At 48.0% G+C, this 15,861-nt stretch overlaps 1 protein-coding gene across 1 annotated transcript; it reads right to left on the reverse strand.

The window, feature by feature from the left end:
- Positions 1-545: 545 nt before the first annotated feature.
- LOC144102767 (uncharacterized) lies at positions 546-15,426 on the reverse strand. The gene is made up of 2 exons (XM_077635939.1): positions 14,937-15,426; positions 546-694 (listed from the first exon to the last, which is right to left on the reverse strand). The coding sequence occupies exons 1-2, from the start codon at positions 15,424-15,426 to the stop codon at positions 546-548; spliced, it is 639 nt and encodes a 212-aa protein (XP_077492065.1).
- Positions 15,427-15,861: the final 435 nt, after the last annotated feature.

Consider the following 15,861-nt stretch of genomic DNA (forward strand, 5'->3'; position numbering starts at 1 on the left):
GAACAAGACTGGGACGCTACAATAAGTCAGTGGACACGATACAACAGTCCTTCTGGTACACCCTCACATCGCCGACAAGTGCTGGAGCACGAGCGCAACGTATTTGCACCGATGGCCGCCGCTTACCACTACCAGTGCATGGTTTGGCACATGACCCACCATTTGCCTCCAGTGGAAGACACGCTGCTTTTTTCGCACTGCCACCCACCGTCGCTGCCCACGTCTTGGTGGAACTTAGTGTAGTAGTAACCACATTATCTGCGTTGCTGAGTGGAGGAAAATTCACATCTCTCCAATGCCCAGCCAGAGAATCAGCACGAGCACAGTGCATTTGCACTGATCGTAGCTGCCCGCGAAAAACCAGTGCATGGTTTGAGACATGGCCCACCACGTGTCGCCAATGCTGGAGACCCTGCTTTTTTAGCACTGCCACCCAACGTCTTGATGGAACTTTGTGTTCTAACAACGACATGTTCATTGCTAAGTGGAGGAAAATTCACCTTTGCCAACCAATGCGCAGGCAGAGCATCGGCCTCGACTCCGGGCTACCGTTGCAACGCTTCGTACTGCTGCTGTTCTTGGTGCTCCCTCAACACCAGGTTATCGTGGCTACTTGTCAAGTCGCTGACAAGATGTTGGATGGCCTCGCGCAGCATGCGCTCAAGCATCTGCATTTGTGATAAATATACCTCCCCTGTCACAAGAAATCATAAAGAACGATTTTCTGCAGAATTTTTATGCCTGTTTGTTGTGGTTGGCCAAGTAATACAGGACCGTGGGTATGTCTATTATTCCCTTCGAAACAGGTTGCTACGAATCATGCTGCAATTAAACCACCTGCTGTTCTTTTATTAGTTCACGTTTTTTAACTATTACTGCTCTGTTCCTGATTTATTGAGAGGGCCGTAGCCCATCGTATCAATTTTTGCAATTTCGAAAATGCGATTCTTGTCGTTGCTCCGGCACAAGAGGGGCCGCACACGAGGAAAACGGAAACTGAGCGGCTGGCTTCGGATGGATGGATGAGGCATCCTGTTTAATATAGGGTGCTGGCAGTAGCCAGCATGTTTGTTTGTGTTGGGTTTAATGGCGCATAAGCATCTAAGGCTATCATGCGCCAAGCTCAAGGTGTATGAAAGTTGTTTTCTGCAGAATTCTACAAACGCGAAAAGCTCAGTGGTGTACAGGTCTAAAAAATATTGTTCGTACTTGTTGTTAATGAGAGAAAAAACTTTAAAAATTGCTATTAGTGAAAGCTTTAAAGAGAGTCGGGTAACCCCGGCAATATCCTTGCTGCGGCAAGGAGCTCGAGGCAGCCAACCCATCAAAAATAAACAACCTCAGCCCTGTTCTCAGAATGAGAAGGTGGTTGAGGTGCGTCACCATACGTAGCTAGACGCAAGGTTGGAATTCAGAGTTTTTCTAGGAGGCCTGATTCCCTTAAAAAGCTAAAAACACTTGAGATATCAATGAGTGCGTGTTGACCTAAAATCAGTGTTGGGTGAAGAGGAATGTGTTCTTTGTAGCATGGAGTAAAATACTTTTTCCTGAGTGATTTAATTTCTGTGCATGAGAATAAGATGTGGTGGACTGTAATTTCATCTCCGCATTTTTCACAAATAGGTTTGTCTTCTGTTCTTAGTAGGAAATTGTGTGTAAGATGTGTATGTCCAATAAGGAGAGGGCCTAATATTACCTCTATAAAACGCTTCTGGTGACTACAGGTTTTCCATTCTCTAAGTACGGGCTTTATCAAGTGCAGTTTATTATTTACTTCATGGTCTAATATTACCTCTATAAAACGTTTCTGGTGACTACAGGTTTTCCATTCTCTCAGTACGGGCTTTATCAAGTGCAGTTTATTATTTACTTCATGGCCTCTGACGAGGAAGTGGCTGACATGGCGGAAATGGACAACGATGGCTTCAAAGTGGTGAGTCATCGGCAGCACCGGACAGTCGGCATCCCAGTGATAGTTCAGCCAAAAGAGAAAGGTGTCGACTTCAGAGAGTGGAACCCTATCAGGCTGTTCGATTATATTAAAGTACTACTGGGATCTGCTCCGATTCGCAGTCGCTTCACAACGCAAGGGGCTCTGCATCTAGATATCTCAACGGAAGAGCTAGTAGACATTCTTCTGCGGTGCTCTCAGATCGGTGGCATACGAGTTCAATCCCGGTTGCCACACTCCTACATGACTAACACATTTGTTATAAGGGGAGTACCAGTGTGGTATTCGGAAAGTGCCCTTCTTGACTACTTGAAACCGCAAGGAGTTCTGCACGTGCGACGGTTAATGCGCCGGGTGGAGCCTGGAGAACAACCACGGGCAGCGTAGCCTACAAACCCTATTGTGCTAACGTTTGCTCCCAACACCGAGCGCCCTGAAATAATTGACCTTGGTTTCACCAAACATGCAGTCCACGAGTTCGTTGAAACTCCTCCCCGGTGCTTCAGGTGCCAACGCTTTGGACATAGAGCGAGAGTTTGCACCAAAGATCAACGTTGCAAGCGATGTGGTGGTGGCCATGGTTACAAAGAGTGCAAGGCAGATCTTGCTTGCGCTAATTGTGGAGGTGACCATCCAGCGAGTTTCAGTGGCTGCACATTCCGTGTAAGCGCCTTACACCGTCGCAAGTCCTTCATTAGTGGCCCCAAACCACAACCTACTGAGAAGCCGATACATGGAAGTGAAGAGTTCCCTGCGCTCGAGTCGGAAGCTCGGGACGTGGTAGCAAGAGACGTCGCTGCACGACCTGATCCGAGCAAGTCGGCAACGGCCTCCGTGGGTGAGCTGGCTGTTCGATCTGCTTCTGCAAAAAGTGTCCATGTTCCTCAGCGACCAGATCACAGCAAGACTCGACAACATGGAGGACATCCCCTTGCCTTAAAAGAGATGCAGACACCAGCTACCGTGGCCAAGAGTGGGTCCCAGTCCCCGTCTTTTGTCGAAGTGGTGTGCCAGTGCGTGCAGCAAAATAAGGAGCTCAAGAGCCGGAATCTCTCCGACCTTCTACACGTTTTGTTTGATGTCCTGCGTTCATATAGCCAAGCGATGCAGCCTGGCACTTTGAAGAACTTTATACAGCTGGTGCTTTCCTTTGAGACCTTGATCACCGCCTTCGCAGAGAACTTCAACTCCTAGATGGCTAGTTTTCTTCAACCTTTTGCAACTAAAAACCCTAGAAAAGTGCCGTTTATCATGCAATGGAACTGCGCTGGGATTATAAGTCGATTAGCAGAACTAAAATTGTTCTTGAAAGAGACCTGTGTTCCAGTACTGGCCCTCTCGGAGGCTGGCTTGCCAAGCGGGAAGTCTTTGCCGGGATACGTCGCCCAAAAGAATTGCAGCATAAAGTCTTCCCGCAGGAAGTGCCGCCCTTTACATAAGAAGGGAGATTCCTCATGTGGCTTTGAACGTCACCGATCTTTGCACCGACAGTATTGAGGTAGTGGCTGTGAGGATTCGGCTCGCCTTCCGAACTCTGTCCATTGCATCAGTATACGTGTCCCCGCGGAAGAAGGTCGATATGGCTTTGTTCCTCCAGCAACTTTGTGACCGCTGCCCAGCACCCAGAATCATCTGCGGTGACTTCAACGCCCACCACCCTGCCTGGGGTGACAGGAACACAGATCCTCGCGGACGCCAACTTGTAGAAGTAATCGACAGTTTGGACCTGTGCGTGGCCAATGACGGAAGTCCCACTTTCTTTCGGCCTCCAACCTCACCCACATCTATAGACCTAACCTTGCATTCACTTGACGTCCGTGTGCAGTGGTCAACTAGAGCTGACCGAATGGGAAGTGATCACTACCCGATATTTGTGTTTACTGCCGACTTCCATCTGCGTGATCCTAAAATTTGCACGTTGTTAATTGGGACAAATACAGGGAGCCCTTAGCCTGTGTTTCCGGTGATGTGACAGACAAAATGATTTATGCTAAGATGGCTGCTACCACGGCGCTCAAGCTACCTGATCATTTTCCGACTCCGGATTTAAAACTCAGGAACCTCTGCGCAGCGCGCAGAAGGGCGGAGCGACAACTGTTGCGGAAGAAGGACGACAGAGAATTGAAGAACACTTTCAACAGGCTCAACTCTGCCATTAGACGTCATGCGAAGAAGCTCTTTAGGTCCCAGTGGGCATCCTTTTGCGCTAGTTTGACTGTTTTCTCACCGATAACGAGAATTTGGCGTGTCGTTGGCTGTCTTGCTGGTGGCTCTCGTCCGAGTAAACCTTTCGAGGCGCTTGCATTGCGCACGCAGAAACATCTCGTGTGCTTGGCAGAGGAATTTGCGGATGCATTTGTAAATTCCAGACCAGGCATTCATCCCTGCGCTCTGCCTGCTACGTCTCCGTCTGTTATGGACGCCCCGTTCACACTTCGAGAACTACAGACAGCGCTCCGCAGCCTGCGGCGTCGCTGTGCACCAGGTCCTGATGGCATCACCAATCAAATGGTGCAGAACCTGCCTCTGGAACACCGAAAGATGCTCCTGACCTATCTCAATCGAGTGTGGGAGTCTGGTGACGTTCCCCCTTCATGGAAGGTGGCTTGTGTAGTCCCACTGCTGAAGGCCACCAAAGAGATGACAGACGCGGCCTAGTATCGTCCTGTATCGCTGACGTCGTGTGTGGCTAAGCTCATAGAGAAGATCGCAAGTAAGCGTTTCTCTTGGTGGCTTGAGGATAGAAGGGCACTACCAACATGCATGACTGGATTCCGCACTGGTTTAAGCGCGCAAGATAGCGTCCTGGACTTGATAAGCCACATTGAACATCAGAGTGCTTTTCGACTTTCAACACTAGCTATTTTCCTAGACGTATCAAAGGCTTATGATAGTGTCCTTCAGAGCCCAATACTGAATAGTCTGCAGGTCATAGGCGTACAGGGCTATCTTCTGCAATTCATTCACTCATTTCTCAGTGATCGCAAATTTCGAGTGCGGTTAGGCAGTACAATGAGCTCCGAAAGGGCGGTATCGCGAGGGGTACCTCAGGGTAGTGTCCTGTCCCCAACGCTCTTTAATGTTGTCATGGCTGATCTTCCCGCAAAAGTGCAAAAACATTATAGGCATGTCCATATGTCGATATATGCAGACGACATTTGTCTTCGGTTAACCGGATATCAACACAAACGCTTAGCTCTATTAGCGCGACAGGCTGTGCTTTCTGTTAAAAGTTACCTTCAAGGTGTTGGGTTGACTCTCTCGGTGGAAAAATCTGGCTTCGTCCTGTTTCCAGGTAGGGGACGACGGTAGGCGCGGCTGAGCATAGACCTTGATCAGTCCTGCCTTCGTCAGGGTAACCACATACGTTTTTTGGGCGTCACTATTGACTGACGTCTACAGTGGCGACGAGCTGTGGACTCGATTGTGGCTTCACTATCTTCGCGTCTCAATGTGCTTCGTAGAGTTGCTAATGAGCAATGGGGAAACCATCCTGCTTCCATGATCAGGCTTCACGATGCCCTGGTGACAAGTCGCATAATGTACCAGCTCCCTTTAATTTCGCCCTAGGTATCGCAGCTGGAACGCCTTGAGGTTTTGCACAGAATGGGACTAAGGAGGGCTCTCGGCGTTCCGCAGGCTGCTCCAAACAATGCAGTACTGTATGAGTCTCAATCGGAACCTCTTCGGCTAGCCGCTTCACAAAGACTCTTGCTGCAAAGTGGCCGCCTCAGAGAGACTGTTGCCGGGAGAGCGCTTCTACAGCGCCTTCGAAAGAGATCTGAGTCCCGGGCGTACTTGGCTTTAAATACTCTTCGTTCTCTGGGTCTCGACCTTCGAGATCGACCTAAGATGTTGAAGCCACCTTGGTCCTTTCCGAGCCTCGATTGTTCCTTGACAATTCCCCACGTTCGCGCTAAGCGGAATTCTCCTTTAGCGGTAATGCATTCGCTCGTACTGGAACATCTTGAGACCGAATATGCCAGTCATCTTCACATTTTTACAGACGGCTCTGTGGACAAGGTCAGAGGATCTAGTGCAGCTGCTTTTCATATTCCGTCTTTGAAGTATGATTGGTCTGTTCGTTTTACTAAAGCCGTGTCCTCCACAATGGCCGAAAGCGTTCCCATTGAGGCCGCTCTAAAGAAGCTACGGTGTTGTACGCCTCAACCTACTGTCATAATTACGGATTCAAAATCTGCCCTTCAAAGGTTAGAGTACGGGTTCCCTACTGTTGCCTTGAGTCTTAGATCCCTACGTTTGGTGCAGAATCTACATAGCAAAGGCTTCTCTATACGTTTTCAATGGGTGCCCTCGCACATAGGTGTCTTAGGCAATGAGATAGCAGACAACTTCGCCCATACAGCTCTCTCCGGGATTCCAGTACATGGAGTCCCTCATGAAGTCAAGCAAATGTTCAGAGATGTGGTGTTGTGCCACTTCAGTTCTTTGTGGAGCTCTCCTCATCAGCCATGTGTGACCAAGGGTCTCAAAAGGTACCAAGCCACTTTGCTGCACCGCGTTCGCACGGATTCTGCTCGTACGCCGGCGTGGATGTATAAGACTAGCCTAGCGTTGCCACCATTGTGTTCAACGTGTGGTGTGTGTGGTGACATAGAACATTACCTCTTGTGCTGTACTTTGTACAACGCGGAACGGGCTGTGTTATTCGGATCCCTCAAGAAGGCAGGAGTTCCTCACAGTTCTCTTCAGGACATTGTTTTCCCGTGCGGGAGCCAGTCGAGTAGAAGGGATGCTTCTCGCCTTCTACTTTACCTGCAGGACACGGATTTGGCCTCCACATGGTGACCTCAGGAGTGTCTATTTGGGTTTTGCGGACAGTGTTTCTGTGATTTCTATTTAAGTCTTGAACAAACAGCGCGAACAAAGACGAGCACAAAAGACAAGAAAGCGAACGACACGGCGCTTTCTTGTCTTTTGTGCTCGTCTTTGTTCGCGCTGTTTGTTCAAGATGCTTAACCAACTAGCCCGCCAAAACGTGTTAACGCAATCTATTTAAGTGTCGCTACGGTGGCGCAATTGCCGGCAGCAACTGCAAGGCTAATCCCACCGGTAGTTTACAACCACTCAACTCAACTCCTGCCATTTAGCCTTGAGATTTCTTTGTATAGTGCATGCAATCTCTATGAGGTACGCTGACTTTGTTGATTTCTTGACTGCGAGCTTGAGCAGCACACTGGTCGGCTCTCTCATTACCATATATTCCAACATGGCTCGGCACCCAGCAGAATTTTATTATATTTCCCTGTGCTCTGATTTTTTCTATGTTGTGTAATATGTTTCCCAGTAAGGTTTCGCCTGCATTTCTGCAATGTAATGCCATGAGCACGCTGAGTGAATCTGTGTACATTATGCTGTTTTGAATGCTATTATTTATTACTCTACCTACAGCAATAGAGACTGCATAACATTCGGCAGTAAAAATGGATGCGCAGTTAGGGAGCCTTACTATTTTTGGCCAGTTTCCTTGTACAACCGCACTTCGGACATATTCTGCTGTTTTTGAGCCATCAGTGCAAAATTCTGTCCAGTTCGCATGTTTTTCATGTAGTGCCCGGTATTCCTGTAAAATGTGTTCGTGTGCTGGTTTTTTTTCGGAAGTGTGTTAACGTGAGGTCACACACATTGGGAAGGCTATGCCAGGGGGGCAGTGGGTCATGTCTTGAGGCGACATTAGGAAGGCTGTTCAGTATTTCCAGCTTTTGGCAACTTTCCTCGAAACGGAGAAGCAGAGGTCGTATTGATTGCGGTTTATTGGTGAACAGGGTTCTGGAGGTGCACTTTGTTACTTTTGGATAACAAATATGTTTCGGTAGAGATCTTATTTTCAGTACATATGCGCCTGTGAGCATTGTTATTCTGTCTGCTAGGGATGGTTCATTTGTTTCTACATAAAGACTATTTCTGGGAGATGTCCTGTATGCTCCAGTTGAAAGACGGAGACCAAAGTTGTGAATTGGGTCCAGTCGTTTCAAGTATGATGGCCTGGCTGAACCATAAACCACAGATCCATAATTTAAACGGGAGCGCACTAGAGAGCGGTAAATCTGCAAAAGACAAGTTCTATCAGAGCCCCAGCGTTTTCGTGAAAGTACCTTGAGTATGTTGAGGGTTCGAGATGCTATCTTCTTTAGGTTGTTTATGTGAGACATGAATGTGAGCTTTTTATCAAAAGTTATGCCCAAGAACTTGTTTTCCTGTTTTACGGGTAACACAACATCATTCTGGTAGAGGGTAGGGTCGCTCTGTAATCCTCGTTTGGGCGAGAAAAGCACAGTCAATGATTTTTGTGGTGAAAATTTGAATCCATTTTTCTCTGCCCAATTAGCCAGTTTATTTGTAGTCATTTGTAACTGCCTCTCACATGTTGGTACGCTGTAGGATGTACATGCAATTTTCAGGTCGTCTACGCATACTGAATACATAATCGACTTGGGGATTATTTTTGCTATTGAGTTCATTTTTACTATAAAAGTGCAGTACTCAGAACACACCCCCGATGTACACCGTTCTCCTGGATGAAATTCGCTGATAGGGTAGTACCTAGACGTACTTGGAATGCACGGTCTGCTAGAAAATCAATCAAACAGTTCAGCATCCTGCCCCGGATGCCTAGATCTGCTAGGTGAAGGAGTATACCGAACCTCCAAGTCGTGTCGTATGCTTTCTCCATGTCAAAGAGGACCGCAAGACAATGCTGTTTATGTATGAATGCCTCCCGCACTTTGTTTTCCAGACGGACAGTATGATCTATAGTGGAGCATGCTTTTATTAAACCGCACTGATGTATGTCAAGGAGGTGACGAGATTCAATAGCAAACGTTAGTCGGACGTTCACCACACTTTCAAATGATTTTGCTAGGCAGCTGGTGAGTGCCGTTGGCCTGTAACTACCAGGACTTGATGAAGGTTTGCCAGGCTTCAAGAAAGGTACTGTGATGGCTTCCTTCCATGCGTCAGGTATTTTCTTTGAAATCCAGATTTTCTTGAAGATTTTTAGAAGTGCCTCAACGGAGGCCTCAGAGAGATGTGCAAGCAGAGTGTAGTGTATATTTTCGTTTGTTTTGAGAGTTATTATTTCCTTTTCTACTTTCCATTTCGAGCATGATCGTGAGTAGGCTGGGTGATCCTCGCCACTGTTTGCACAGCGTGGAGGAGCAGTGCATTTGTCAGAGATGTGATCAGTTGAGGAGCATTTTGCACATTTTTTCTTGACCACGGCAGCTCTGCGAGCCATGGCCAAATCGTTGGCACCTGAAGCAGCGGCGGGGGATAGGAATGTATGTTCGGACTGATAACTTTGAGTAGCCTACGTCTATTGAATCGGGCAGTGTGCAGGAGGCAAAGGTGAGAACTAGGTGCTAAGTAGGAATTTCTTTTTCTTTTCGGATTTTTATGATGTGGACATCTGTTACATGCTGTTACTTTAGCCCTTCTAATATTTCTTCTTCTGTCAGGTAGATGAGGTCATTGTCTGATATTACGCCACGCACAGTATTAAGCGACCTGTGGGATGTTAGAGTGACTGGGGTTTCTCCAAAGGCGGTAATGTTTGAGAGTTTGGGCAGTTAGACTTCATCGCGTATCTCTAGTAATAGGTCACCACTGGCTAACTTCGCCGCCTTGTAGCCAGGGCCCAAAGTTTCTGTGAGTGTCTTTTCAACGAGAAAACGAGATATCATTCGAGCTGTTTTTTCTTTTGATTCACTGTGCACTATATGGAATTTGGCAAGAGGTTCTTTCTTTGTATTCAGAAACTGATATGTCACATCTTCGGTCCGCCTTTTTTTTCATGATGGCGATCATGTTTTGATGGGGAAGGAGCCATAAAAAGTGGTTGTTGTTCAGCCGCGGGGCCAGCCACCCACCATGGAGTCCAACAAGGGGACGGGACAGGAACTTGGAAGCAAGTCCTGCCCAGGCCAGCTGTACACCGCCGCTATAACCCAATCTGAAGACACTCAGGGTAGTCACTCACACAGGTTAGAAAGAAGATAGGAAATTGAAAGATAGAGGGGAGGGCAGGAAAAGGCGACTGCCGATTTCCCCCGCTCGGGCCAGGCCGGAGGTGCCGTCTACAGGAAGCTGGGGCCAAAGTGGTGTGATGCCTCCACCGAGGGGCCTTAAGGGTCCAAACGCTCGGCATTGACTCAACCACCAGGATCCTTTTTTCCCCGGACACGGCGATGCCACGCACGACTAGGCGCGGGTGCTCGGGTCCGTGGTGATGCACGGTTCACCATCATCCTCCTGCGGGGAGGTCCCTGCGGATGCTCGGGAACCCGCGGTGTCGCCACTCGCTGACGCCTGCAAGCTGCAGACGCCCCCCTGCGGGGAGTTGCAAGCATGGTTGACTTTATAAATATTTTTTTCAATCCCACACTTCTAATCTTATGTCATCTCTAAGTCCTTAGGCAGTGACTGTGCCTGATTGACAGCCGGGTGGATACCATCTAATTCAAGCATAAGATGTTCAGTTCTACAGATTTACCACAGCACGTTATATTTGGTTATGTTCCTTTTTGTAGCTTCTTGTTCTGGGACGCCCCCAATCTAGCTTCAAAGAGTAGGGCAGTGTCTCGTGAGTTCCCTCCTGACCTGCCTTTTCCAGTATCGATATAGTTCTAAACAATACGCTTCTTTTCCACTGAATTAATCCAGTTTTAATCTGCAATGCGCTGCTTCGCCGAGAAGAGCATCCACCACAGGTTGATCGCATTACCTAATGCGCTGGAGACTAACGCTTTGGTCGAGCGTGAAAATGCGAAAATATTACCGCTTAGTTAGAACCTGTTGTAGAATATTTAAAAGAAACAACGTACCTGGTAAATAACCATCCGCACTTCGAATTTTCACCCACTTTACCATTTGAACTACTGTATAAATGCGTGCATCGCCGATACATCAGTACCTACCTATCAGCACTCGTAAGCTCAAGCGGAAGCTGAACGTAAAGTCTGCACTACGCTGGCCGAGTTCATGGATGATATCAAGCACATGTATTACCCCGAATACGGTCTACCATCTTTCAACGCAGGAGGAGTTTGGTATCACAAAGGTTCAAGTCCAACAGTTAGTACCAATGTGCGAAGGATACTATACAATCAAAAATGTGGAGAAAGAAATGTACGGATCAGTCCCACTTGGAACACGGCTCTGCGTGGCCGCATACCTGCGGAGAGCCGTTGCATCTAACCCGTCTATGAATCATTCCAGAGTGGTGCACGAGAAGAGGGGCCTTGACGTGGTGCTTCCCATCATATTCCCCTCTCCACGGGTTTGTCACCGGCTTGGTAGCAGTAGTGCTCGGCATATGTGCGCAGACACGCGGAGCGGTGTTTCCTCTAAGTGTGGTTGGGCCTGTACGTCATCATGAAGAGATAAGGCTCGCTACTGCCAGACAACTAAAACACCTACACAAACAACCAGACTTGAGTGAGAAGCACCGCCAGGCAGCAGTGGAAGTTACGAGCCATAGCAACCCCCCAGCGCAAAGGAATACGTGCACTGAAATACTGCCAAGCGAAGAAAACTTGAAGCCGTTCCAACCAGCGGACAATCACCGATGTAAGGTTACACCGCCACGCTGGCTAGAAGGCTATTACGAGTAGGCAATAAATTCAAACCCGGCCGTGTGGATGAAAGTAATGATGGAGGGAAGGAGAGTCCCCTTTGAAATTGGGTGGTGGCAGTAGCCACCATACTCTGCTTTTTTTGATAATGTTGTTTAACTTTTGTAAGTTAAAATTTGCCATTTACTTTAAATGTTTTCATACACTTGTAACCATTTGAGCCACCAGTCTTCCCATCGCTTTCTGCTAATTTGCACCTCATTGGCGTTGCATAACCCTCCTGGAAGCACCCCGCCACCTGTATTCTCCCACATATTTTTCATTATGTGACAGTTTTCCTGCCTTTTTCTTCTCTTCCACAGGCGCTGACGGCGCAATGACTGTGCACGTATTTACACGCGCGAAACACGAACTAATCGCGCTCCATCACGTCCTGTGCTTTATTATGCACGTGAATTGCGGTTTATCCGAGCAAAGACGCGATTGTGCACGTATTTCCTGTGCGCACGCAAAACCACCAACCTATCGTGGTCCTTCGCGTACTGTGCTAAAGGGCAAAGAGGCGATTGCGCGCGTATTTTTTGAGCCCGCGCGTAACCACCAACTAATCGTGGTCCTTCGCGCACTGTGCTTTTTGAGCAGACGCGATTGGGCTCCTATTTTTTGAGCCCGCGCTAAGACCATTTACTAATTGTGGGCCATCGCGTCTTGCATTGTTTATGCACGCGCATTGCGGGTTTTTTTTTAAAGCGATGTTTATTGCCTCAGGGCATAAAAACTATGAACTGAGAAATGAGTAAGAGAGTAAGATGGTTAAATAAATGAAAAAAGGTGGGCTGATTTGCTGAAATCAAGAAGTGAACGATGATATGGACCCTGTGTCCAGGCAGTATAGGAATCCGGATCGTCCGGTGAGAGTCCCACTGCCGCCAGGTGCCGAATGCTCGTCGGCTTCAGCGGTTTATTCGAGGAAAGACGCGATTGTGCGCGTATTTCAATTTCAATTTATTTCCCACGTATACATGGTGAGGGTCGAGGGAAAAAAGCCAGAATTTGTGGCTTGACATGCCCCGCGGCCCCTACATTGCAGGGCAGCAGGCAACATACATACACAAAAATCATCAGAAAAGACAATAAGGAAATGAAGCGTGCACAAAAAAATGATAACAAAAAAGCAACAGAAAAATATACTGCACAGAAAACATGTCATTGATTATTCAAATCAGGTCAACACTTTATGCAACGAAAGAGATAAGGAAGTAGTGAAAGCATGATGAAATCTAAAAAGTAGCACATACATCCTGTATATTTTTGCGGCCATCGACCCCACTATATGTGCCATGTGGTGTACAGGACTCGCACACGTTATTGCGCGATATAGCCGCGAACCCCGTGGCACATATAGTGGGCTTGATGGCCAGAAATACGCGCGCAATCGCGTTTCTGCGCGTAAAAACAGCGATGCCCGTGCATAATACAGCACAGGACGCGACGGAGCACGATAGTTCGTGGTTGTGCGCGCGGACAAAAAATAGGCGCGCAATTGCGTTGTTGCTAAAATAAACCGCAAGCCGCGTGCGTTTCGCGCGTGTTAATACGTGCGCAATCACTTTCCTGCACCAAACAAGCGCAAGGCCATTGACACCGCGCCGCCGCGCATGGAGACATCTGCGAAAGGGGAAGAAGAGGGCGGGAAAACTTTGAGGGTCCGGAGACCGCGCCGGGGAGCTCCGCTGGGAGGAATAGAGCGAAGAGTTGTGAAAGAAAACCGAGAAAATAGAAGAGGGGAATGGCGGAGGAGGAGCGGCGCAGCAAGGAGGGTTATGCAACGCCGACGAGGTAAAAACAGGTTAAGCATGACCGTTGTTATCTCTAATCCCTAGGGCCTCAGGAAGAGTGACTGTGCCTGCATCGACATCAAGATGGATGCCATCACATTGGAGTATGAGGTGTTCAACTGTTTCTACAGATTTAGCTCAGGGACTATATAGCGCCTTCTACCGGCAAGCGAAGTGATTGATTTAGGGGGGTTTGACGTCCCAAAGCGACTCAGGCTATGAGAGACGCCGTAGTGAAGGGCTCAGGGAATTTCGACCACCTGGGGTTCTTTAACGTGCACTGACATCCCACAGTACACGGGCCTCTAGAATTTCGCCTCCAACGAAATTCGACCTCCGCGGCCGGGTTCGAACCCGCGTGTTTTCTTTGGGCCAGCAGCCGATAGCCATAACCACTCAGCCACCGCGGCGGCCGCAAGCGAAGTGAGCGCGAGACAAAGGAAGGGGAGCGTTCGTGACGAAAGAACGCAACGACTGAACCCCCGTCATGTAGTTCAGTTTAGTCTTTATTAGATTTCGTTTCTTATGGAACATCGACCGTGTCATTTGCTGCAACGGCTGACATATGGCGCATGGCGTCGGCCATTATAAGCAGCCACGGTACATCAGTCAAGTTATGGTGACCGAGGGAGCATGGTCAGGTCTCAGCTGTTATGAGGGAAACCGTAGTAGAGAGCTTCGGGATAATTTTCACCGTGACCTGGGGTCTCTTAGCGCGCACCGACATTGCACACTACACGGGTCTCTAGCGTTTTGCCTCCATCAAAATGCGACCGCCGCGACCTGGATTGAACCCGCGTCATTTGGGCCAGAAGCCGAGCACTATAACCACAGAGCCACTGCGGCGGCGTTTGATAATAGCAATAGTGACGTGGTACAGCGTGCTTCTAGTCTAGTCTAGTAAAAATGCAAAGGAAAACCAAAAAGCGCAATGAAGATAATTCTGTTTGTTTTGTTTTTACCTGCGGGAACTGGAGCATTCATAGAAACATCAATGTATTGTCCTGTGCAGCCGATTTCCCTATTAAATTGAAATAAACGTCCCAGCTCCCGCTTTTTTTCGTTGTTGTTGTAACTCCTCCGAAAAGAGGAGGAACGAGCCAACGCTTGTAGTTCCTTTCAGAGAGCTGTGTGGCGGCTTGCCTGTGCCATCGGAAGAGTGATATGTAGCGATCGGCGAAAGCAGTATCCACGCGTATTTTTGTTTTCGTTGGCCATATCTGCATCTGTGTAGTGTGCAACAAAACTTTATTCACGAAAAAAATGAAACCGAGAACGAAGCCGTCACTAGACTGGCTGAAAGAAACTTCGTTGGCCGACTTTTCTTGGGAGGCGAATTCAAAAAAAAAATTTGAAAAGGGGTTTCATTCCATTTAATAGAGAAATCGGCCGCGCAGGACAGTAAAGTTTCTAGGAACTCTTGGGGAGTGTTTCCGCGTTCAAAAAACTATTTAAGATTTCTCTTTAGTGCAGCTTTAAGCCAGCGTTTGCTTAGAAAAAATCCAAGGTGCCGACCCCAATGTTTGGCATGTTGAGAGTTTTAAAAGAGGATACCACTCTCCAGGACACCACACTTGTTCGGGTGCACTCCGCTGCCGTTAAACATGCTCGCATATGACTGTCTGGTGCCATCCAGGTGCACGTGACCCTCTATTCGGCACAGCTCTTGCAGCATTGAATTGGTCTCGCCATTATCAGCATTGCACTTCTCCAGTTCGTCGGTTGTCAGTGCCCACTTTCCTTGCTTGCTAAGGCCCTTCTGTCTCGGCAGAATTGCCGATATCACGAGACGTATGCTATGGTTGGCTTTGGAAATCCTCGATATTAGAGTTCGAAACCTAGAAATTCGCGTCATGGCTGTCTCTCCGAGATTATTGGTGCCAACATGTAGAACTAAAGCACGCACACCTGGCACAGCCTCAGAAATCATGTGAAATATTCTTTCAATGCGCACGCCGCTGTCTACACTGTGGCCTAATGTGGAAGACCCTGCCTGTTCTTTCAACATTGAGCCACCGGCAACAAGCACACGCAAGCGGGTCATGGTTAGGCGCACGCCTTTACAGTGGGTAGACACAGGAATGCAAATTTAACGTGAAAAAGTATCGAATTAAAAAGCAGGAAACACCGAGGTATACGAACGGTTACGCACTTAGAAATATAGGGCTTCAATGCAATGAAAAACAAACGCTAGAGTACGGTAGCCACACGAGCCGAAAAAAATTTAAGAGGCAGGAAACACGCGGGTATAACAACGATTACGCACTTTCAAAAATAGGTTTAAATGCAATAAAAACAAACCCTAGAATATGGCTACCACACGAGCTCGAAATGTTTTGCGAAAAATGATAGCGAGTAAAAAAGGAAACGTCCAACGCTTGCAAGAAGCACGGAACGGCCGGACCACCGTGACAGCGACTGCCACGGCCCGAATTTTTCTTAGCACTGACAAATTCTGCCGAACTCATGGTGCTTTTAT

The sequence above is a fragment of the Amblyomma americanum genome, chromosome 8, assembly GCF_052857255.1.
Source record: "Amblyomma americanum isolate KBUSLIRL-KWMA chromosome 8, ASM5285725v1, whole genome shotgun sequence".
NCBI lineage: Eukaryota > Metazoa > Arthropoda > Arachnida > Ixodida > Ixodidae > Amblyomma > Amblyomma americanum.

Excerpts from the sequence above, each read along its gene's own strand:
- LOC144102767 (XM_077635939.1), bottom strand. The coding sequence starts at position 15,426 with ATGACCCGCTTGCGTGTGCTTGTTGCCGGTGGCTCAATGTTGAAAGAA. Across the intron at positions 695-14,936 it reads GTGTGGTGTCCTGGAGAGTG|GGGAGGTATATTTATCACAA; the intron begins GTATCCTCTTTT and ends TTCTTGTGACAG.